This window comes from Lissotriton vulgaris, chromosome 7 (genome assembly GCF_964263255.1).
Source record: "Lissotriton vulgaris chromosome 7, aLisVul1.2, whole genome shotgun sequence".
Taxonomy (NCBI): domain Eukaryota; kingdom Metazoa; phylum Chordata; class Amphibia; order Caudata; family Salamandridae; genus Lissotriton; species Lissotriton vulgaris.
The window spans coordinates 779,386,567-779,410,303 of NC_141695.1; the positions used below are offsets into that span (position 1 = coordinate 779,386,567).

General features: G+C 43.1%; 1 protein-coding gene across 4 annotated transcripts in view; it reads left to right on the forward strand.

Annotated features, from left to right (window-relative positions):
- The window catches only part of TEPSIN (TEPSIN adaptor related protein complex 4 accessory protein), a 196,827-nt gene that overhangs the window by 122,193 nt on the left and 50,897 nt on the right, over positions 1 to 23,737 (forward strand). For 2 of the 4 annotated variants that reach the window (XM_086931019.1, XM_086931017.1), the window contains exons 8-11: positions 5,738 to 5,923; positions 6,018 to 6,180; positions 8,262 to 8,375; positions 8,536 to 8,565. In XM_086931019.1, coding sequence (XP_086787145.1) covers positions 5,738 to 5,923; positions 6,018 to 6,180; positions 8,262 to 8,375; positions 8,536 to 8,565 — 493 coding nt within the window. The remainder of the gene's footprint in view (positions 1 to 5,737; positions 5,924 to 6,017; positions 6,181 to 8,261; positions 8,376 to 8,535; positions 8,566 to 23,737) is intronic. The other 2 variants (XM_086931018.1, XM_086931021.1) reach the window with 1 other exon arrangement.

The following is a 23,737-nucleotide window of genomic DNA, read 5'->3' on the forward strand; positions in this document are numbered from 1 at the left end:
TTGCCTCTAATATAGAAGATTTATATTTATTCAGTAAAATCGTGAATTCTGTTTTAAGTAAGGGATCATACTTATGGCGCCAGCGGCGTTCGGCTTGGCGGAGGGCCAATTTGTCGAGTTTTAACTGGTCGGTAAACCATCGCTGGGCGTCGTGGGGACGCAAAGCTTTTATAGTTTTTAGAGGAGCTACAGAGTCGGAGGCTGCCATCAACCAGTGCTATGATCAGCCCCACAAATTTTCATCAAGTGCATGGCCTTAGTGGCAGCCCGTCTAAGACTAAACGGAATTCAAATCTTCCTATATTTAGACGATTGGCTAATAAAAGCTCCAACGTACCATCAAGCCACAGCGGACACTGCACTATGCCTTAAATTATTCAAGAAATTGGGTCTCACACCAAACATACAAAAATCAATTCTCAACCCCAGAACAACATTAATTTTTCTAAGAGCTGTCTTAGATACCCAGTCAGATGAAGCTTTTGTCCCACCAGAACAACAGGACAAGATCCAGCTCTTGGCCAAAAGGCTTTGCAAAAGAAAGTCTGTTTCTGTTCGGCTGTACAAGTTGTTTCTGGGAATGTGTTCCTCCTGCATTCCCCTGATCAAACTGCAGACTTCATATGCGTCCTCCACAGGAACAGCTCGACGAGCAGTGGCAACAAATTCAGGGTTCAGTCGATGATGTAATCTTCATAACTCCTGCAATGATAAAGGCTATGCAATGGAAGACTGTGTCAAGATGTCTCACAGGGGAAGACCTTTCTTTCTCAAACAGCAGATTTTGTCATCACCACAGATGTGTTCCTGGAGGGATGGGGCGCGCATCTTCACATTCTCTCAGTCAGTGGTAAATGGACAACATCAGAGAAAAGGATGCATATAAATCTACGTGAGCTGAAGGCCATAGCTTTGGCTCTTTTCTTATTCCTCCCCAGAATTGCAGGCTTGTCAATACTTATCCGTACGGACAATACCACCAGCATGCACTACCTGAAAAAACAGGGAGGGACAAAGCCAATTGCTCTATCACAACAGGCGCAAACAATTTGGAATTGTGCCTTGTAACACAATGTAATACTGAGACCAGAACACGATCCAGGAGTGTCCAATGTGCTGGCAGACACTTTGAGTAGACTGACAACCTGTTGACCCAAGTGGGAACTCGGTCCACAAGTTCTACAGAACATTTTCCATCGATGGGGCATGCCATGACTTGATCTATTTGCAACCAAGACAAACAAAAAATGCTAAAACTAAGCAAGCTGGCATCCCCAGAAAGGATCTGGGGAAATGCTTTTTTGATTGGATGGTTGAAAATATTTGCTTACATTTTTCTCCCAATTCCTTTGATGCAAAGAGTGCTCAGGAAAAGGAAGAGAGAATCATGCAGGCTAATCCTCATTGCCCCAAAATGGCCCTGGCAATTCTGGTTCACTTAACTTCTACTCTCGGAACAACCTCACATGCCTCTGAAAACAACTCCAACATTACTGTCCATGAACAGAGGCCAAGTACTTCATACCAACCCGACTTCTTTTCATTTGTCTGCCTGGATCCTGAGGACCATGAGCTCAAAGCATTAGATAGCCCAAGAGACTGCAGGGAAATCCTGTCTTGAGTTTGGTCATATACACTTAGCAGTGATTTCTTGCTTTAGGAGATCAGAGAACTCATCCTCTCCGTGGTCCACGAAAATAATTAAACAGTAAGGGACTCTTTAGAGTTTTTCCACCTTTGAAGGAACCTCTTCCTTCTTGGCATCTCAACTTGGGATTAAGGCAGTTAATGAAAGCCCCCTTTGAGCCAATTCACAAGGCAGACTTGAAATATCTTTCTTGGAAGACAGTTTTACTATTGGCATTAACATCAGCTAGAAGAGTTAGTGAATTATAAGCCTTCCCTATAAAACAACCATTCATGCAATTAAAAAGACAAGATAATGTTAAGGAATAACCCTAAAGTAATTCCAAAAGTACCTTTTGATTTCCATCTTAACTAACCTATTGTTCTAAAGACATGTTTTTTCTAAACCCACAAACTGTTGCTGAAAGATCTCTGCACACCTTAGATGTTAAAAGTTGTATTAAGCTTTATTTACACAGAAATAGACAGTTCTGTAAATCTGATCAGCTATCGCCTTTGGCAGTTTGAGCATTCCAGTCTCTAAATCTTCCATTGCAAGATGGATTGCAACAGTCATTAAATTCTGCCATAACGCAGCCGGACGACCCTTGACCCCTTGCATGCGGGGCTGATTCCCCCGCGGTGCTGGGGGAGGGGGGATGCGCACAGCACCCCCGTGCTCATGACGAGCTGCTCGTCATGAGCCACGGTGCTCGTGTGCTCATGACGAGCTCAGCTCGTCATGACCACACCTGTTCCTGTAGAACACTCGCACAGCAGGGGAATTAGCCCAGCATGCGAGCGTTCCAACGCTCATGACGATCTGAGCTCGTCATGAGCACACGAGAACCGTGGCTCATGACGAGCTGAGCTCGTCATGAGCGTCGATGAGGTTAACTACTGAGTTAAGGCTCATTCGACAAGAGCTGTTTCTACGTCCACACCTCTATTTGCTGGTGTAGCAATCCAGCAAATCTGGAGAGCTGCCACATGGTCCACCAGGCATACCTTTACTTGGCATAACTGCCTTGATGTTACAAACAAAGCTGATGCAGCAGTGAGACAAGCTCGTTTGCGCCATCTGTTACTCTAAGATAAGCCTTCTTTTCATCCGCTACTATTATGTTTATTTTTCTTATTGTGGTTGTTATGACTATAGATGATATTTGCATTATTATTGTATGCTAATCTTTGCTAATGTTACTGCTAACCATTCTGATTCAAGAATGTGACTATGAAAGATCCAATACTGGAGAAGGAAATAAGTTACTTACCCTTAACCGTAGCTCTCCAGTATTGGCATCTTTCATAGATTCACATGTGACCCTCCCCATCTCCCCTAGAGGCTCCCCATTTACGCTTTGGGATTATATTTATTCCCACTTGTGCTCAAATATTTGAGGGATCTAGCCTCTGTGGAGAGTGTTCTAGAGGGTGCTGTTGCCTGGTTGGTTATAGACCAAGTTTGGTCCTTTTTTAAAAAAGGACGTAGGCTAATACATTTATGGCTTAGTGCCATTGTAGCCTATGCTTACTAATCTTATTGCTTTGATATAGTACAGTGGGACTCCCACTTCGACGACGAGGAATGATTCATGCATGTGAATCTATGAAAGATACCAATACTGGAGAACTAAAGTTACAGATAAGTAACTTGTTTTCTTTTTATTCCAGAACATCAGACTATACGTAACCTAAGTGGTAATTCTCCTGCCCCCCCAACTTAGTCTATTAATCAGAAGGATACTAGGTGGACCAGCAATTCAACCATTTTAAGTCCATTTCCGAAGAGTAACTCATTACTGATTTTACAGATAGCAGGCAGGACCAATGTATTTGTGTTCTTTAAAGGGCTAAACGTTTTGTTGCATAGCATCATAAGTGTATTAGTCAACTTCAGTTTTTGAGGTAATTTTATTTTTTAGGTAGTTGTTTTGCTGTTGTGTGTTGGTGTATAATGATAGGTATGTTAGTTTATGATGTTGGTTGTCTGGGCAAATAGCATTTATTATTTTGATATATGATGGTGGGTGTGTTTGCGTATGATGGTGGTTAATTGGAAGTTTAATGTTTTGGACATATTAAGGTGTTTGTTTTGGCCTCTGGTCATGTGGTTGTAGGATAGTTGATGTAATACTATATGATGTTGGTTGTGTGAAAGTATGATGTTAGTACTGTTGGAAGTATGACATTTTGGTGTATTGGCATATGATGGTTGTTTATATGCATGATGGTGGACTGTATTGTTTGATGGTGTGTCATCTGGTGCTGCATAATCAGTGTTTTGCCCAAACTGATCTGTTGCACTAGTTGTATGAAAACTTTATTATGTTCTGTTATCTGTTGAACTATTATAGGCGACATGGCACATTTGTGCTTTTTCGCCTATATATTTGTTGTTTTGTCTATTGTGTGCTGTTTATCTTGCTGGTTAGTGTTGATTGCAGATGACTATGTGGTATATCAGCCCTGTGTTGGATGTATCTGAGATCTAATTGCACTAACAATGATCGTCACAATTGCAGCTTACTTGAACTGCATCTTGGATACTAAACATTAGTACATCATTTCTCAGAAAACAAATGCATCATCCAACTTGTGCACACATTTTTTTAAAGAGCTTGAGAGCCACATTTTACAAAGATGTGGTAAATTATTACTACTTATACAAACGTATGCCACGCCTATCCATTGATGATATTGCTTGCCCATCAGGCTTATATTAAAATATGGTGGTCTTTATGTTTCTAGGAACGGGTGAGGGAATGTGGCTCAGATAATTTCCAACTTTTTAAAGAATTTTTTATTTTTAGGTAAACACACATTGTGGAATGCGCTCAACCAGAGTCACATAATTTGTATCTTTAAAGGTGGAAATTAAACTTCACTGCAAGCTTCTATTAAACTGAGCATGCTCACTTCAGTGAATTCTTTTTGGTATTATATATTTTACAGATATAGTCATGCAAATTTATTGTAGTTTTTTCAAATTCTCACACTAAAAAGTGCAGCAAGATAGATGGCACCTTAAAGTATAAAAGGAATGTTCACATATACTCAGTCCATATCACTAAATTAAAAAAGCAGTCCGTCACTTCTTAAGAAGAATTATAGAACCTGAAGTTACAAAATCTCATGGCAACAGGTTTTTAGCCCCTTCCATGAATTTTACTACCCTCACATGTTTTCCCACTTAGGTAAAATTTCATAACATTGAAGAAAGCCCGTGTCCACTACTCCAGCTTTAGCAGTTTTCATGATTTTTGTGAAGCTTCACAACATATACAAATTTTAGGAACTAGATTTTCACTGCAACTGTGACACCCTGATAAGGCTCTGTAACCATCCCAGGAATCCCAGAATTTACATAGAGGATTTAATAAAAACCTCAACTCATAAATGTGTGTTGAATAAAGTACGAAAGTGGGATGTGCAAATAGGTAGGGTAATAAATATTTATTTCTTCCCATGCACTAACACATTTAGATCAAGACTTTATTAAATTGAGCGAACATTCCTTTTTACCAGGAATTGTAATTATGATGGGTTTCTCACAATTAGGCCAAGTCCAGACATTTGAAGGATTCCTGGAGATATAACCTGGGATTCAAATTAAACATACATTTTCTGGAAGTCTCAAGTGTTATTCGTCAGGTTATCCATCTTTTGTTTTTACAGCAACACCTATTTTCTTCCTGGTTTGCTTTAATACTTCATTATGGTTGGACAATTATTATCTGATAATCAGATCACTGTGGATTACTAAATTGTGCAATATTGAAGGCCTCTTAGAAAATACCCAGCAGCGAAATATCAGTGCGTACTTGCTTGATACTCTGGGAAAATTATTCCAAAATGTGTGTCTTGTAGCGTGGATCACAATGAAATTTAGGACGTTTTTTGTTTGAATTAAATGGGGTTTTCTAAGAATTCTGGTAGGAGATAAAAAGATTAACCTTGCAAACATACACAGAGTTTAGTAGAGTTTGTGACTTCTTGAAATTAGCTACATTGTTTTTTTTGTCTCTGCTGTGGTATATTTTCAGCAAATAGCTGGAATAATTGCTTGGTGCCTTGGCTTCCTGGCTCCTCCTGTTTTCCGTTTCTTCAGGGGAATTGATCATGAACACCATACAGAAGGTAGCTGGAGTAGTATCCAATGCTGTGCTTTCGTGCCCAGACCTCTCAAGGACTGGCAGACCAGATGATGATGCTTACCAGCCAGTGACGGCTCCTCCTCCTGGCATAAGCGGCATGACGGACCATGCCCTCCCCACAATCCCGACGCGCAACGGAGGTACAAATTCTTTTTAGCTCTCCAAGAGAATTTTTTTTGAAGGTACGTGGATTCTTCAGCGAATATTAATGGTGGCTTCACTATCTTTTCACAGCAAGTCGCCAACCTGGGCTCGCTGGCGGAGGATGGGAGGAAAGTGACAGCGGTCACAGCTCCCAGCAGTCCTCTCAAGAGAATTATGAATCTGGTCAGACTTCAGTGTCCGGCAGTGACAGCCACTCTGGAGCCAGCAGGGAAGCTGGAGACTTAACAGAGAGGTAAGATGGGACAGAAACCTCAAAACTGGCCTACTTTCGCTAACTGAGTATCCATGGAGAAAAATGCCTGCAACTGTAAGTTTCATCCACATCTGCCCCCAGTAAATGCATGTAAAGGTACAAACGCCCTATATACTGAGGAGCTTAGACCCAGACTCATCCCCAGCAGTATTCAGCAGACTAAGTTTCATTACCTTACCCAATAGTTTCACACAAGGAATGCTGCTTATCCTCTGTTACAAGCTCTTGTTTGAGCCAGTATATCTCAAAGACCGATTTCACCTACCTACAGGAGAGGGAGTTACACCTTGGGATCTACAGAGGCCCGTATGGAGAATTTCATTTGCATGGCTGACATTCTTCTCAAAGGAGACACTGCTAATAAGAACTAACCAGCCACCATTTGTGTAATGGTGTGGATCTTACATAAGCTGAATGGTAACTTGCCAACTTCAAAGGCTACTCAACCCGCGACCATCTTTTTTCAAGGATCTTGTGAATGTACCTTTTGGCATTGTTGGGGAAATCTGCCACTGGTACAAGAATAAATATGATTGCTTCAGTGGCTCTGGCGACTGAGTTACTTAAGAAATCCAAGAGATCAAGGCAGAAAATAAGATGCACCGTTCAACTAAAGAGTAATGTTTGAAGGTTGAGAGGGATGTTGTGGAGACAACAAGTCAATCTTTAGAATGATTTTCAACTCCAAATCTTCCAAATCCTCCCCCTCCCATCGCCACCACCCAAACCCCGTCCTCCCATTCCCATACCCCTTGCTTGCGGCTATTGTATTTTTTTTCTCAACATGTTTTTAAACTTTTACTTCATTTACACTGTGTCAATTCTGGACTCTGTAAACCTCAAATTATGATGAGACTCTAATGCTGAAAAACCTGGACACAGGTTTGTGAATCTGAAATACGTATTTGTACATAATATGGATGCCATATTCTAATCCCAAAAATGTATATGCACATCAAAGGAACATAGGATTATAATCCTATAATCTTTACCTACACATTAAAACCACATACATTTTAAATCCTGCAGCCCTCCACATAAATAAAGTGCTACCCTTTTCCCGGATTCTTTATCTACATGTGAAAAGGACACCTGAGTCTTAACCTGAAGTTTTGCTATTCACATATGAGAATAACACAAGATTCTAAGACTTAGTTCTTTATCTATACACCAAATTAACACAATATTTCAAATATGACAATCCAAAGGGACACTGCATTCTATGATCTTCATCCTCATTTTAAGAATGCACATGATTTTAATCCTGGAATCTAAATCCAGACTTGTCAGTGAAATTAAATTACAATCTTAGATACCTTATTCTTGTCTGAAAAGGAGACACATTTATAATTCCAAAAGCTGTATCAATACATTAGATCTACAATGGTCCAGTAATCACATTTTTTGTAATGAAAGATTTTTTTGTAAAAATTGAACAAAGCAAAATGGAACCATATCTAGTCCATATAGCAGACAAGCAGCTAATAGACAGACGTATATGTGGAACAAGAAGCTTAACATCATCAAAGTGTAATAGCAGCTTATTAGAAAACTGTTGAAGGAGCTCTCAGTGGGTTAGCAATAAAAAATGGTCATCTCACATGACATTTGAAACTTCTTACGCGTATCTCTCGACCTACTGAGATCTCCCTCCAATAATAACAATTTTATCTGCAAATAAAAGGTTCAGAATTATGATCATGGAAACATTCTCTATATATGAAGAAGCAACCAAATCTTATCTGTCCGAGGGGATGTTATCTATGCAAGAAAAGAAAACGAAATTCTGATTATTTAGAATTTTCCACACTTAACATGGAACACAAATTTTAAATCTGTAATATCAATCCACACATAAAAGGAATACAACATTCTGACCCTAGGATCTTTAGCCAAATGTCAAAGGGGCCTGAAATTCCAATGCTAGAATCTTTATTAAGTTCTTTACTAATGGGGCACATGAGTCTGACCACTCCCCCCCCCCCCTTCTTGCCTGCACAAATAATCTATAAAGCAGATGTTGACCAAAATCTTGCTCATTTCTCTCTACTCTCTTGCAGGGCCGAATGTGTTCAACTTAGTGACTGCATGCAAGAAATTAGCTTGGTGGACACAGTAACTCAAGGAACCAAGGTCTTCCTCACGAAAGAGGAGGTCCAGCACTTTCTGAAAGAGTAAGACAGCTACACCTTTCAATATTCTTCTCTAAATGATTTTTTTTCGTGACTCAGCTTTGCTGTGTTCTGTATTTTGAAGAGGACTTTATCATCGACTTTGAGGTTGACCCTTAGCATGGGCTGAGGTAATTAACAGAAATTAGTCCTTCTTTTTCAGGATCTCCACCCCAGAGACCACCACTTCCAGGTAATGCTTCTGAAAGCTGTCAGTGCTTAAAGTGCTGCTTCTGGTGACTATGTATGTATGTACCAAGTGCTATCACTGAGAAGTCACTAACAAGGTTATAATGGTAAACCCTAAATGGGTTTATGTTAGAGAAGGTGGGAAATAAATAAAAATATTTTTTGTTTTACAGCAAGTCTCTTGCAGGCTTTTCTACACTCAACCTAGGGTATCTGCAAGTAGGCCCACACCTCAGTGACCAACTCTGACACCTGTCTCAAGAATTGCTAATATTTCCTAATAGGCTACATCTACAAAAGGTCAAAACCTACCGACTCATTCTACTTTCTTTGTTGAATTGATTTTCGTTGTTTTGTATTCTTACCAATTGATTATCTCCCTTTTTGTTTCAATTGCTTTCTTGTATTTCCTTCCACCTCCTAAGATGTGACGAATTAGCTTAGTAGATGCAATTAAACTAATTATGCCTTTAGACTTGTAACAACCTTTGAGATAACTGCACATAAATCCAGTTTCTCTGGTGTAAACGTTTGGCTTGTGTTAAAAAAAGTGTTGTAATTGGAACTAGAGATCTGAGATTAAGCACATCCCTGACAGCTTCATTGTGACAGAAGGCATAGAAAGTAGCGCACTTTTTATGCCTTCTGTTATTTATATATAAGCTCCATTTGTATTGCAACTATTCATCTATGAAGGGATAGTCTGGCTCTCTTCAGTAGCACCATCAGTAAGGTTGAGTAAAAAAAGTCAATAGCACCAACAGTAAGGTTTAATCAAAAAAGTTCACCTATTTTTTTTAAATAGATGAAAATTAGCACTTTTTGCCATGTAAGAGTTACAGGCAGAAAATGCCTCTAGATTTCTTGTCTCTTAGAAAAATCTTTTGTGAAAAAAGCATCTGAGGATAAGTATTTAAAAACAAATTGAGCTGTACATAAGTACAATTTGGGTTGAATCAGAACTGCACATTTTTTTACTATAACTAAGATGGCTACTTCATCCCATTGCACAGATTGAACATTTGAATAAAATGACTGATTCAAAAGCAAATATCAATTGAAAATTTTAATTCAATTATGTTAATCATTAATTTTGGATGTGATTAAGGTTGTATTGTTAAAAAAAAAATAAACAAGAACATTTGGAGAACCAACTTAGGAATACATTGGGAGCAAAATGTGAGAATTTGAAACTAAATTAATATGGGATTTAAGGGATGACCTGTTTTATTTTTGTCTGAATATGCATATTCAAATGCATCTACCCTTGTGCAAGGTCATGGTTTCCAATTATAATCATCAGACAAAATTGTTTCTTTTCATTATTATTGTTCTTATCCATTGCTTTGTCCATCAGTCAGAAACGTAGTGTTCTGACATTAATTCTTGGATTGCCTGTCAGCTATCTGGAGAGAGCTCTTAGAAAGGTTGCAGAACCCTGATCATCTAAGAAGTTCCATCCCCTTTTCAAACTAAGTTTTGAAATTTGGTGCAGTTTTCCTCTAAAATAGTGTGTTCTTCTCAAAAGTATGTTTAATACTTGCAATATACATGGAAAATGCTTTGTTCTCCTAAAATTTGAGCCTTTTTATTGGGAATGTGTTGCTCATATAAAAAGAAAACCCCAAACTGTTTTCCCCAGTTCAAATGACATTAGCCTGAAGCTTAAACAATTAGCTAGAAATATTAAGACCGCTCATGTTAATAAAAATATATTTTGCTTGTTATACAGAATTACTGTAGCTTTATGTTTGAGCTACAACCAAAGAGGACATGAACCCCAAAGTGTTGTTACATGAAACATATGAATATTGGTTCTCATCCAGGCATCAAGCTCTGCAATGCTTTGAAGTAAATGAAGCTGAATGTTTTACCTAGTAATGGCCCAAGTGCAATCTAGCAAAGCCCATCCATATTTCTCTCCTATATACTTTTACTTCTGTCGGAGCCTCACTGGTCTTCTTGGGGAGTACTGATTAAAATGATTGTATTTTATGTCACCACATTATTATGAAGAAAATCATCTAGGACTGAATCACACTATGGTGTTATAAGGTGTTGCTTATGCAAGTGTCACTTAATCAAAATATATTGTCAAATGGCAATATCTAGAAAGTTTTATTATCTGAATTCTAAAGCAATATATTTTATTAAGATGTTTAACATGCTTGATATGATTGTCCTGAGTTCTTTTCATTAGTAGCTCATGAAATATTAATGGGATAATAAGATTTTGTTGATGAGGTAGAGCAGGGTTCTCCAAGATCGGCCCAGGAGGCCCGGATCCATGCCACATTTTAAGATAATACATTTTTCTAAATGGGGATAGGCTAAAATTCTGGCATGAAACTGGCCCTCTACGATCGACTTTGAAGAATCCTGAGGTAGAGATTGTGTTGTTGAGGTAAAGAACCGAGATTTATAGCATATTAAATATATGTAATGTATAGTGTGGACATAAATGGTCAATGGACTCTGAAAACTACCACTCTTTTCTATTTTTCTTTTGCCTGTCTACCTTGCACTTTTCCTGCAGTGTACCTGAAATCTATTCACTGGAGGTGCTGCAGGTGTTGCTCAAACGTTCAACTGCAGAGTGCAATGCTCTATTGTCAAGGGTGTTTACCCAAATTGCCCATCCTCCTACGCTAGAAGGTGACTGACCATTGTTGGCAGCTGACGACTCAGGATAATAACAGGCCTTTATTAGTCTCTTGTGAACACATAAAATGTCTCTTTCAACCACACACACAAAAACAGTAAGCATAGGGTATCTCGCAACCCAAGCTCATCCTTGCAACAGGATACTACATAATCTATCACTGATACACAATGGGTATCTTATAACCCTCAATCGCACACTGCAACAATAGGCATAGGGTACCTCAGAATCCTCGCTCATCTTTACATAGGACACTACAAAAACTCAGAAGATTTGTCTCTTAGAACCGACACTCGTCCCACCCTAGGGAATCTTGTGAACACAAGAGAAGGCAAAGCAAAGGGTGTCTCTCAACCCACACTAATCAAAACCTAGGGCATCTTGTGACCAAAGAAAAGCAAAGAAAAGTGTGTTGCTCAACCATACGCACCCCAAACTAGGGCATCTTGTGAGTAAAGAAAACAAAGTAAAGGGTGTCTCTCAACCCCTACTCATGGATCACAACGACAGGCAAACAACAATCACACATAACAAAAAGCTCACTACAGGTAAAGGCAGAAAGTAGATCTCAACCCTCGCTCATTCTAACAGGATACTACGTAAAATTGATGACCAAAGAACCAGGGAATACTACTCTCACTCACCAAAACTCCATGCAACTAAGGGTGCTGCGAAACATGACCCTAACTACCTCATCACCTTACACTGCACTCGTAGGTCAGGGGACACTAACCACACACACCCTCTCTCGCAAAACGTGCAGGACCATAGACACTATATATTCAGTGCTACTCTTGCAAAACAGAATTTCCACAACAAACACATTTCTGGATTGCCAACATGGCATCAATATAACATTGCTCCTTTTGCATAACTTTGCACAATACTCCACAGCCATGTATACCATGTAATTACCATATATAACTACCATTCTGCATTACATCTCATGCACACCCTATTAAATATTACTGACAACTGTTCAGTATACCGGTGAGCGATACCTCACCCATTCCTTTCCAGGTGTGGGGCATACAGAATGTTCCTCCCAGGTGCGGGGAATGTAGAATGTTCACTGAAAAACTGTAAATACACACTTATTCTGGTAAGTTCCCCTCATGTTTGCAGATATCAGCATGTGTTGTATACACCTGTTGCTTCCCCTTAGACACAGATTTTGTCTCCAGAATAAAGTCTGCACCTTAACTGCACTTATCAATCCAGAACACTGAATTTTTTTTCAAAACTGCCTTTAAATCCAACATTGCGGCAGCAAAATCTCATAATCCGCTCTAATGTCTTGTCTCGTTAACTAAACTGGCATCTAACCCCCAATGCGGTGCATGGGACTCAATACGGCCCCATAGCTAAGCTTCAGTTGTCAATATAGGTGCTCTTCCTGGTATCCTCACTCAGCCGTTGAAGGACTTGATGTGCCGGCTCAATGATTGCAACTTATCAGACTAAAAGGTCCTGCGCAAGACCGTGATTGCCCTAGACGTGCTGCGTCATGATAATGAGTCTGCTGACACTCCCCACTAGGTCAGCGTTCTAGTCTTCCCATGACAAGCACACGCATCCAAAGTTCGGCACATGACGGAGCGTAGAACGACACTAAAGCTCAGACTTTACACACTCCTGGAATTTCTAAAGACGGCAGCCTCGCAGGCCGTTCAAATGCCATAAATTACTTGCTCTTCTAACGGCATAACATGGATTATATGGTAAGGGTGAAATTACTCACTCGGAGCCAGCAATTTTAACTATAGTGTTGAAGGTTGTGTACTACTGCCTAAACTGCCTGTATGTTCCCACTTGCCATTGGAAACTCAACTGCTCTCGTGCTGCACTTATTGTTCACTTGCGCTGCTGGTTCACTCCACACCAGAATATCTTGGTAAAACGATGAACACACTGTTGTCTGATATTCAATTGACTGCGGGCTGTAGCTGGCAGTTTACACACAATGAAGCTGTATGCTGCAGTATAATCCGATATACAGCATAACAATAAGGAGACTGCATAAATTTGAAAGTCCCAAAAATGCCCTCACACTTGAGTAGACTGCAGGCTGTCAGATAGAAATGACACTGGTGGGGTTTCAGGGCGCTTTTGTCTTTTCCTCTTTCTCACATGTAGAATTCATCCTCTTTGTTTTCCTTTTGTACTTTGTTTCATGTAGAGTTGGCCTCTTCACGCTTAGGTAAGTTCTCCAATCGTCGCCATTCTTGCAATCAAAGAAAGATCCTTTGTAGGCAGGTAGTGTAGGTTTTATGATGAAATGTATTAGAAGATAAAAGTCTCTGTTACAGATGTAGTGTAGATATAACCTCAAAACCCCACCAGGAGTAGCCTCCTGCTGCTCAGCCTTCTCACTCCAACTGATCTCTCAGGCAACCATAAACGTTCTAACTCTGACATCACGCACACACACACTGCCTGAGCAGGAGGTAGCAGGGAACAAAGGAGAGAATACATCATACCTAATTCAAGATATAACACACAGTAGTATTTTATTTTTCCATTGTTTAGGTCTCGGCCTGCCAATGCGCTTGCGCATTGCTGGCGAGACATATAGAGGTACTTGAGCACTAGACTCCACGGCGGCAGAGATTACGGAAGAGATTAGAGACTGTTTTGACGAACTGAGTTTACCGACAGTCACAACATTTACTCATACAAAATCTTATAATTAGTTTCGCACATCGTGAGTGCGCTGTTTCGATAAACAGAACACGAAAGTGATCCCCTGACAAAGGTGATTTCACCGAAATGCATTGGGAGCCATTGATCCTTTCGTTGAAGCTCTGCATTACGAAGAATTGAGAAAAGCAAATACATCATAATACAAAGAGTGAAAAAATTGACAGTCTTCTGTGTTTTTTTGCATTCGTTTTTTTGTATTTGTGTTAATCCCTTGACATCTCATAAAACTTTATTGATTTGTCATTTACTTTTCATCACCGTTTGAAGCTTTCTTGTCTAAGCAAGTTTGGATGAATCTTTTGAAATTGGAACTGTTGATAACCAATATGTTAAAATTAACGGATGACTTTAAGAAATATATGTTTTAAGTTCTTTCAGATTAGAAGCACCTAATAGGGCCTGTGAACAGTGCACCTTGGTTTTTCAAACTGAGTCTGTTTGAACTTGTATGATTATTTTATGGCCTGACAGGGGCTAGTCAGGATTTCCAGGGTGGCACCGGTTATTTGAAATTGATGCAGTTATTGAAAACAAACTTTAAATAGTTTAGACATTCAGAAGTAAGATATCAAGGTGTGCAGGTTAGACACTCTTTTTGGAGACATATAGAGGGCCACCAGCAAATCCTACCAAGAGGGGTTTGGAGCTTCGCCAGCGCACGCTCGGCCTCACTTCCTGCTCCCCCTCTTACTTTCGCTCTCATCCAGGGGATACTCATCAATAGTCATAATCTATGAATTATCCCCGCCCATGTGCGGGATCCCGGAGCATATAGAAAATACATATAAATATATATGTATATATATGTGAAACATATATTTGCAGCCCAAAAAACATTTTCTAACTGGCAAAATTGCCGCAAAATTACATAAATTAGCATACATACAGTAGTACTCTTCCAAACCCTAAGGAAGAAAGAGAGCAGAAAACATTTGTATACAACAACGCTTTATTGCCATAAGAAAACCTGTAATTGCAGGCATTTGCCAGTAGGCTACAGTAGAGTATAAAGCAAACAGAGAAAACTGACACCTTGCCTTTAAGGCATTAGAGTAGGGGTACCGTGCCTTTAAGACCTGAAGGCAACCCCCTGCTCCCATGGTGCACCACAGGTGACAGTTGGGTCAGTTCTTTTTTCCGGCTCCTTCTGTGAGGATCCTGGAGCTTGAGCTCTTCAGTTTTCAACTGAAATTGGTTTTTTGAGAGAGTTTTCTCAAATAATTCGACATTTTTTGAATAAATAAGGCTTCTGATTTATTTTTCTGTGGTAACCCACAATAATTTCCTGTCAGAATGCCTGCTCTTTTTAGGAAATGTCCTTCTTGTGACAAAAAGATGGCTCTGAATGACCCACACTCTGTGTGTATTGTGTGCCTTCCATCTTCACACATTCCTGATCAGTGCCATCATTGTAAAAAATTTAAAAGTCGGACTCTTCGCGACAGGGAGAGGATTCGACTTCATGCCATGCAGGAGATGGACAAAAGTCACCAGGTGGGTGCTTCCACAGCCCCTAGATCGTCTCCTACAAGCAAGCATGTCCAAAAACGGCGTCATTCCACCTCTCCTGTCTCCAGAAAGAGGAATGAAGGTCGAAGATCTCCGTCGACGTCGAGGACGCCGTCGAAAAGGCCCAGATCACCTTCACGACGTCGAAGATCTCCGCCGCAGTCAAGTAAGTCGGCGTCGAGGCACCATGCTTCGGGCTCGAAGTCCATGGCTGCTGCTACTTCTAAGTCTCCGTCGAGGCTTCCGTCGACGTCGAGACACACTCCGCCACCCCGGAAGGGATCGGCGTCGAGAGCTAGGACGGCATCTAGGTCGCCGCTGGCTAGCGGGCCGCCGTCGAGAGGGACTGTCAGATCCCACCCTTCGACGTCAAGGAGGTCGACGCCGAGGCGACGCCAGGAAAGGTCGCCGTCGACGCGACGTCGAGGAAGATCATCGTCGAGACGACGTCGAGAAACGTCGTCGACTCGACGTCATGAAGTACCTCCACCTGATCGACGTCGAGGAAGATCGACGTCGAGGTCTCCGGATCGACATCGAGGTTCTCAGTCGAGCTTTTCACGACGTGATTCAAGACACCGCTCGACACCGCTAGTCACCCAGACTTGTTCGACGCCGAGGATTTCGCCGTCGAGGGATAAAGTGACGGCAGAGGTGGAGTCACCTGGTTCAAAGACTTCAGGAGGAAAATCATCATCTCCTGGCTTGAACATTGTGCAGGTTTCCCCAGAATCTACGCCCAAATCAGCGGGCAGCTTGATTTCTCAACATCCTCAAGGGGCTGTATCTGGACAGAGTAGTCCGGGCTCGGATTACTCCCGTACATATTCCCCTTCTAAGGCAAAGACTCCAGCCAGACCAGCTAGATCTCCTCGGAGTCCCAGGAGGTCACCCAGACTGAGATCGCGAGTCAGATCACGTTCTCCAGTGCGGTCAAAGACACCTGTCAGACCAAAATCTCCAATTAGGCCAAGACCAAGGTCTCCATCAAGACATCGTTCTAGGTCTAGGGACAGTCACAGCAGGAATCGTGACAGGTCCCATAGGAGGCGGCGTACAAGATCTTCCACAAGGTCGTCCTCTACTAGGTCGTCTTACCGAGATTATTCTCCGACCTATTCCTCTACGCCCCCTTCCCGAGTCTCTCCAATTGATGACCTCGCGACTTTCTCCGATGTACTGGTCAGGGGAGCAAAGAAGCTGAATATCACGCTGAACACTCCAGTGGTTCCCTCTTCTGTGATTTTTGATACCCTCCGTCATTGTACAGCGCCCAGGCCTCTACTGCCCCTGATCCCCGGCCTTCTAGAACCAGCTATGGCTACTTTCCTCACACCAGCAGTGGTGGAATCTGTTCCATCTCGGATAGCCAAAAAGTATAAGGCCCCTGCAGAGGATCCCTTGTTCCTCAGATCGGATCCTCCTGCGGATTCCATCATTGTGGCGGCTGCCATGAAGTCCCATGCAGGCTCTACTTCTTCCTCAGTACCACCTGAAAAAGATAGCAAGCTTATGGACTCTTTTGGAAGGAAGGTATGCAACACCTCTTCTTCCTTTATGAAGATGGCGAGTGCCTCTGCCTTGCTTGGAAGGTACGACAGGTCTCTTTGGGACTCCCTGACTCGCTTTACAGACAAGCTCCCCAAGGAGGATCGCCAAGATTTTCTGGAGACTTTACAGGAGGGAGGCCTGGTAGCCAATCAAGTTATTAGCGCCGCAGTGGATGCAGCTCATGGCTACTCAAGTGGTATTTGTTCCCGTCGTTCGGCCTGGCTCCGCCTGACAGGGCTCAAACCAGATGCCCAGAAGAAGATTTTGAATTTGCCCTTCAATGGAAAATCTCTGTTTGGTCCACACACGGACGACAAAATGTCCAAAATGAAAGCTGAAATGGACACCGTCAAAGCTGTGGGATTAGAAAAGCGCAAGGAGTTCAAGAAACGCTTTCGTCAAGGAGACAGGAAGGCCTTCCAACAGAGGGTTCAAACCCCTCAGTGGCAATCCCAGTCTCAGCAGAAGACGCAGTTCCAGCAGCGTCGTCCTGGCAGAGGAAGAGGTGGCAATAACAGACAGCAGTTCACCTCAAAGCAACCTCCTAAGCCCTGAGCCATTGCTTCCTCCACGTCTGTTCACCACTCCGGTGGGAGGGAGTGTTTCTCATCATCTGACAGAGTGGGAATCCATTACAAAAGACAGATGGGTGCTGAGTATTGTGCAGCATGGTTACTTGCTGAGGTTCAAATCTCCTCCTCCGCAGCTGTTCCCCCAATTGCAACATCTTCCACGTTACAAGACTCAATTGCTAAGAGACGAAGTCTCCGTCCTTTTAGAGAAAATGGCCATAGAGGAGGTTCCCTCAACTCACAGAAATCAAGGAGTGTACTCCCGATATTTCCTGGTTCAAAAACGAGGAACTGTCAAAGAATACAGGCCCATTCTAGCCCTTCGAAGGCTAAACAAGTTCATACGAAAAGAAAAGTTCCGTATGCTTGCCCTGCACCAGATCTTCCCACATCTACATCAGGGGGACTGGATGTGTGCCATCGACCTGCAGGACGCCTACTTCCACATACCAGTGTCAATCAAGCATCGGAAGTTTCTAAGATTTCAGATCGGACGTCGTCACTACCAATATTGAGTACTGCCGTTTGGCCTGAAATCTGCACCTCGGACATTCTCAAAATGCATGGCGGTGGTGGCTGCTTTTCTCCGCAAAAGAAAGATCTTCGTCTATCCATATCTAGACGATTGGTTGTTGAAGAGCTCCACTCCGTCTCTGCTTCAGAACCATCTGTCGTTCTGCCTCAAACTGATGAAGTCGTTGGGTCTTCACGTCAATCTGAAGAAATCAGTTCTCAACCCTTCCCAGCGGATCCACTACCTGGGGGCTTCTCTGGACTCACTTCAGGCAAGCGTGTGTCCTTCGGAGGAGAGGTTGTCATCTATGCTTCTGAAGGGTCGCCTTCTTCTGGACAATCAGGTCCCCACAGCCAGACAAGTGTCCTCTCTGCTGGGATCGATGGCATCATGCATTTACATTGTGCCCAATGCTCGCCTTCACATGAGACCTCTACAACAAGCCCTCGAAGATCAGTGGTCTCAGAGATCGGATCAGTGGGAAGACCGAGTCTTGCTTCCTCAAGGAGCCAGGGACTCGATCAGATGGTGGTTGAAACAATCCAATCTTCTCCGAGGAGTGCCATTCCATCGTCCTCCTCCATCTCAGTCAATTGTCACGGATGCCTCCCTCCAAGGCTGGGGTGCTCACATGGACCAACTCCAAGTTCAAGACCTTTGGTCCAAGGTAGAGCAAGGCTACCATATCATCTTCCTGGAGCTTCGAGCAGTTCACCTTGCTCTCAAGTCTCTTTATCCTGCTCTGCGCACCAACCACCTCCAGGTTCAGACGGACAACACAACAACTATGTTCTATCTGAACAAGCAGCGAGGCACGAGGTCAAGAGTCTTGTCTCTGGAAGCGCAAGCCATCTGGCACTGGCTCCTAGCAAGAGGCCTATCCATCGTGGCAGTTCATCTACCAGGAATTCAAAACGTCCAAGCAGACTGCCTCAGCAGAATCTTCGTAGAAGCGCACAATTGGGTGCTCAACGAGGAAGTGGCTCAAGAGGTTTTTCGGTGTTGGTGCGTACCGGACGTAGACCTGTTCGCAGACGCGGCCAATACAAAATGCCCCGTCTTCCCATCCAGGTTCTCCCAACAGGGATCACTGGGGAATGGCCTTTTGATCAGCTGGTCTCAGACGTTACTCTATGCCTTTCCTCCCCTGCCTCTGATCCCGGCGGTGATCCAGAAGTTCTACAGGACCAACACCAGAATGATCCTGATAGCACCAGAGTGGGCACGCCAGTGGTGGTACCCAGATCTTCTTCAGATGTCGGAGGTTCCTCACCGGCGCCTACCATGCCGTCCAGACTTGCTGACCAAAGACCAGGGGAAGGTGTTGCACCCCAACCTTCCTTCCCTTCGCTTGACGGCATGGCTCCTGAGGTCATCCAGTATGGACATTTAGACCTCCCAGCAGACTGCATGACTATTCTTAAAAAATCAAAGCGACCCTCCACTAGGAAGTCCTACGCTTTCAAGTGGAAGAGGTTTTTCATATGGTGTCGTGAGCATTCTCTTGACCCGGTACATGGCCAAGAGCAGGTGATTCTTCCATATCTATTGCATTTAGCGAGATCAGGCTTGAAATACCCCTCCATCAGGGTTCATTTAGCTGCCATCACAGCATATAGGAAGTCTCCTAATCAGACATTTTTCTTCCTTATGCCTGTAGTTCAAGATTTCCTAGAAGGTCTGAAAAAAGTTTTCCCACCGGTGAGGTCCCCCTCCCCTCCCTGGGAGCTTAATGTTGTTCTGACTAAGCTGATGAGTGCTCCTTTCGAGCCTATCCATAAGGCCTCTTTGCAGCACTTGACCTGGAAAGCTGCCTTTTTAGTGGCGATTACCTCTGCCCGTAGGGTCAGTGAAATACAGGCCTTGTGTTGCAAGGAACCTTACACAGTTTTTCATGCCAATAGGGTGGTTTTAAGAACGCACCCAAGTTTCCTGCCTAAGGTGGTTTCAGACTTTCATATCAACCAGTCTATTACCTTACCTACATTTTTAACAAATCCTTCCACTCCCCTGGAGAGATCATTACACTCCCTTGATCTCCGGAGGGTCTTGAAGTTCTACTTGTCAAAAACCCTGCCTCTGAGAAAGTCTGACCGGCTTTTTGTTAACTATGGCAGTACTAATACTGGCCTGTCAGCTTCCAAAAGGTCCATTTCTCGCTGGATTGTCTCCTGTATAGCTTTTGCTTATCAGCTAGCTAACAAGACTTTGCAGGGTAAACCACATGCACATTCTACTAGAGGGAAAGCTTCCACTACAGCTCTCCTTCGTAATGTTCCTATTTCTGAAATTTGTAAAGCGGCAACTTGGCGGTCTGTTCATACCTTTACCCGCCATTATTGCCTGGACTCAGATACTCAGGCCGATGCCAGAGTAGGGCAGGCCTCTTTAAGGAACTTATTTGCATAAGATGTATTTGCAATATATGTCTTAATCGTTCTGTGAAGTTTTTATACTTCTTGCTCGTCCGCGAGACTTTGGGTATGAGCTTGCTAATCTATTCATAGATTATGACTATTGATGAGTATCCCCTGGATGAGAAGGATTAGTTACTTACCTGTAATCCTAGTTCTCATCCAGGGGAATACTCATCAAAGTCATAAGCTCCCGCCCACCTCCCCGGACGAGCAGAGTTACACAGTTATGAGATGTTTTATTGTGGCTCTCCTCAGGTGTTATGCACCTCCAAAAAGAACTGACCCAACTGTCACCTGTGGTGCACCATGAGAGCAGGGGGTTGCCTTCAGGTCTTAAAGGCAGGGTACCCCTACTTTAATGCCTTAAAGGCAAGGTGTCAGTTTTCTCTGTTTGCTTTATACTCTACTGCAGCCTACTGGCAAATGCCTGCAATTACAGGTTTTCCTATGGCAATAAAGCATTGTTGTATACAAATGTTTTCTGCTCTCTTTCTTCCTTAGGGTTTGGAAGAGTACTACTGTATGTATGCTAATTTATGTAATTTTGCGGCAATTTTGCCAGTTAGAAAATGTTTTTAGGCTGCAAATATATGTTTCACATATATATACATATATATTTATATGTATTTTCTATATGCTCCGGGATCCCGCACATGGGCGGGGATAATTCATAGATTATGACTTTGATGAGTATACCCCTGGATGAGAACTAGGATTACAGGTAACTAATCCTTATCGCTCACACCCCATATGCTCGTTCCCTCTCACCCTTATGACTTCAAAGAAACGCCGCTTGCCTGCTCCCCCGCACCCTCCACCCCCGCCACACAATGCAGAGAGCACGACACTAGAATGCATGAACATGGGGGCTGTACCCTCATCTCAGTGCTACCCATGTTGTGCATTCTTACATTTCACTTGCTTTACTTAATTTTGCCATGCTTTACTTAATTTAGTTTTTAACAGCAGACCGCTCCGCTCCGCACTGACATGCTGCAATGCTGAGTTCATTATCTCCCCACCCGTCCTTTCATAAATGTGGCAGCCGTCTGCTGTTGTTTGGATCGGCATACCAGTGGGGCAGCTCTCCTCCCGCCGCCGCCCCCCACCCCCCCACACTTGTAATTGAAGGCAATGCAAAAGTTAGGAGAAAAATATATAATTATGCCCTTTTAATTAAGAAGGTCAGCCACTGGATTAGTAAACTTCCCTTCCAGCACTCGTGGTGTGGCGACGTCGTCATCACCGACAGTTTTCAAATGCCTCTTTTACCTGTGGATTTACTGCCTGTGTTGTAGATGGCAGGTAATAAAAGTCAGTGAGTCACTTTCACGCATTTTGGTCGTCTCAGCTGTTCAGTCCCTCATCTCCGTCCTGCCCATGTTGTGCATTCTTACATTTCACTTGCTTTACTTAATTTTGCCATGCTTTACTTAGTTTAGTTTTTAACAGCAGACCGCTCCGCTTGGACATGCTGCAATGCTGAGTTCATTATCTCCCCACCCCTTCCTTTCATATATGTGGCAGCTGTCTGCTGTTTGGATCGGCATACCAGTGGGTCAGCTCTCCTCCCACTGCGCTTGTAAATTAAGGCAATGCAAAAGTTAGGAGAAAAAAATATATAATTATGCCCTTCTTTTAATGAGACTGATTTGCATATAGCCATGTCCGAACTGGGGTGGCAGAGTGGGCTAAAGAACAGCGATGGATTAAACCCAGATCTTTTGACTGGGTGTGAGTGTTTGATTGATTCAGATACTCCGTCCATCACCACCCCCTTTTGTACCGCTTTTGGCCACCATAAGTGTGGCAGGGTATGCTCAGACGTGAGTCCCTTGCTCACTTTGCCACTGGATTCAAGCAAGCCGGGCTGAAGACGGCTGGAATGCCAGAAACTGGTCCTCGGAAACTTGTTTCCGGTCCAGGGAAGACATGGCTTGGAAGTTCGAGCTGGACTGTTCCATGAGGCACAGGGTCAGACTGATTTGCATATAGCCATGTATGAACTGGGGTGGCAGAGTGGGCTTAAGAACGGTGATGGAGTAAACCCAGATCTTTTGACTGGGTGTGAGTGTTTGATTGATTCAGATGCTCCGTCCATCACCACTCCCTTTTGTACCGCTTCTTTTAATTAAGACGTTCACTACTAACGTGTTAATTGTAGCAGTACATAGCTATAGTCTTACCTTCTAACTATTACTGGGCGTGACAACATCGCGCACACACACGCACACACAACCCCACACACACACACCCACAACCCCCCACACACACAACTCCACACACACACAAGCCCACACACACACAACCCCCACACACAAACCCACACATACACACACACACACACCCCACCCCCCACCGCGCGCTCGGCCTCACTACCTGCTCCCCCTCTTACTTTTGTTATTGCTCACACCTCATATACTTGTTCCCTCCCACCCTTCCGACTTTAAAGGAACGCAGCTCCCCCAAACCCCGCCACGCAATGCCGAGAGCATGACACTAGAATGCATGAACATGGGGGCTGTACCCTCATCTCCGTCCTGCCCATGTTGTGCATTCTTACATTTCACGTGTTTTACTTAATTTTGCCATGCTTTACTTAATTTCGTTTTAGCAACAGACCGCTCCGCTCGGACATGCTGCAATGCTGAGTTTATTATCTCCTCACCCCGTCCTTTCATAAATGTGGCAGCCATCTGCTGTTGTTTGGATCTGCATATCAGTGGGGCAGCTCTCCTCCTCCCCCACCCCCACCCCCCTCCCCCCCCACGCTTGTAAATGAAATTGAAGGCAATGCAAAAGTTAGGAGAATTTTTTTTATAATTATGCCCTTTTATTTAAGACGTTCAGCATTCTGATACACCTGAAAGCCACTGGATTAGTAAACTTCCCTTCCAGTACTCGTGATGTGGCGACATCGTCATCACCGACAGTTTTCAAACGCCTCTTTTACCTGTGGATTTACTGCCTGTGTTGTAGATGGAGGGTAATGAATGTCAGTGAGTCACTTTCACACATTTTGGTTGTCTCAGCTGTTCAGTCCCTCATCTCCGTCCTGCATTCTTACATTTCACATGCTTTACTTAATTTTGCCATGCTTTACTTAATTTCGTTTTTAACAGCAGACCGCTCCGCTCGGACATGCTGCATAGCTGAGTTCATTATCTCCCCACCCCGTCCTTTCATAAATGTGGCAGCTGTCTACTGTTAGGATTGGCATACCAGTGGGGCAGCTCTCCTCCCCCCGC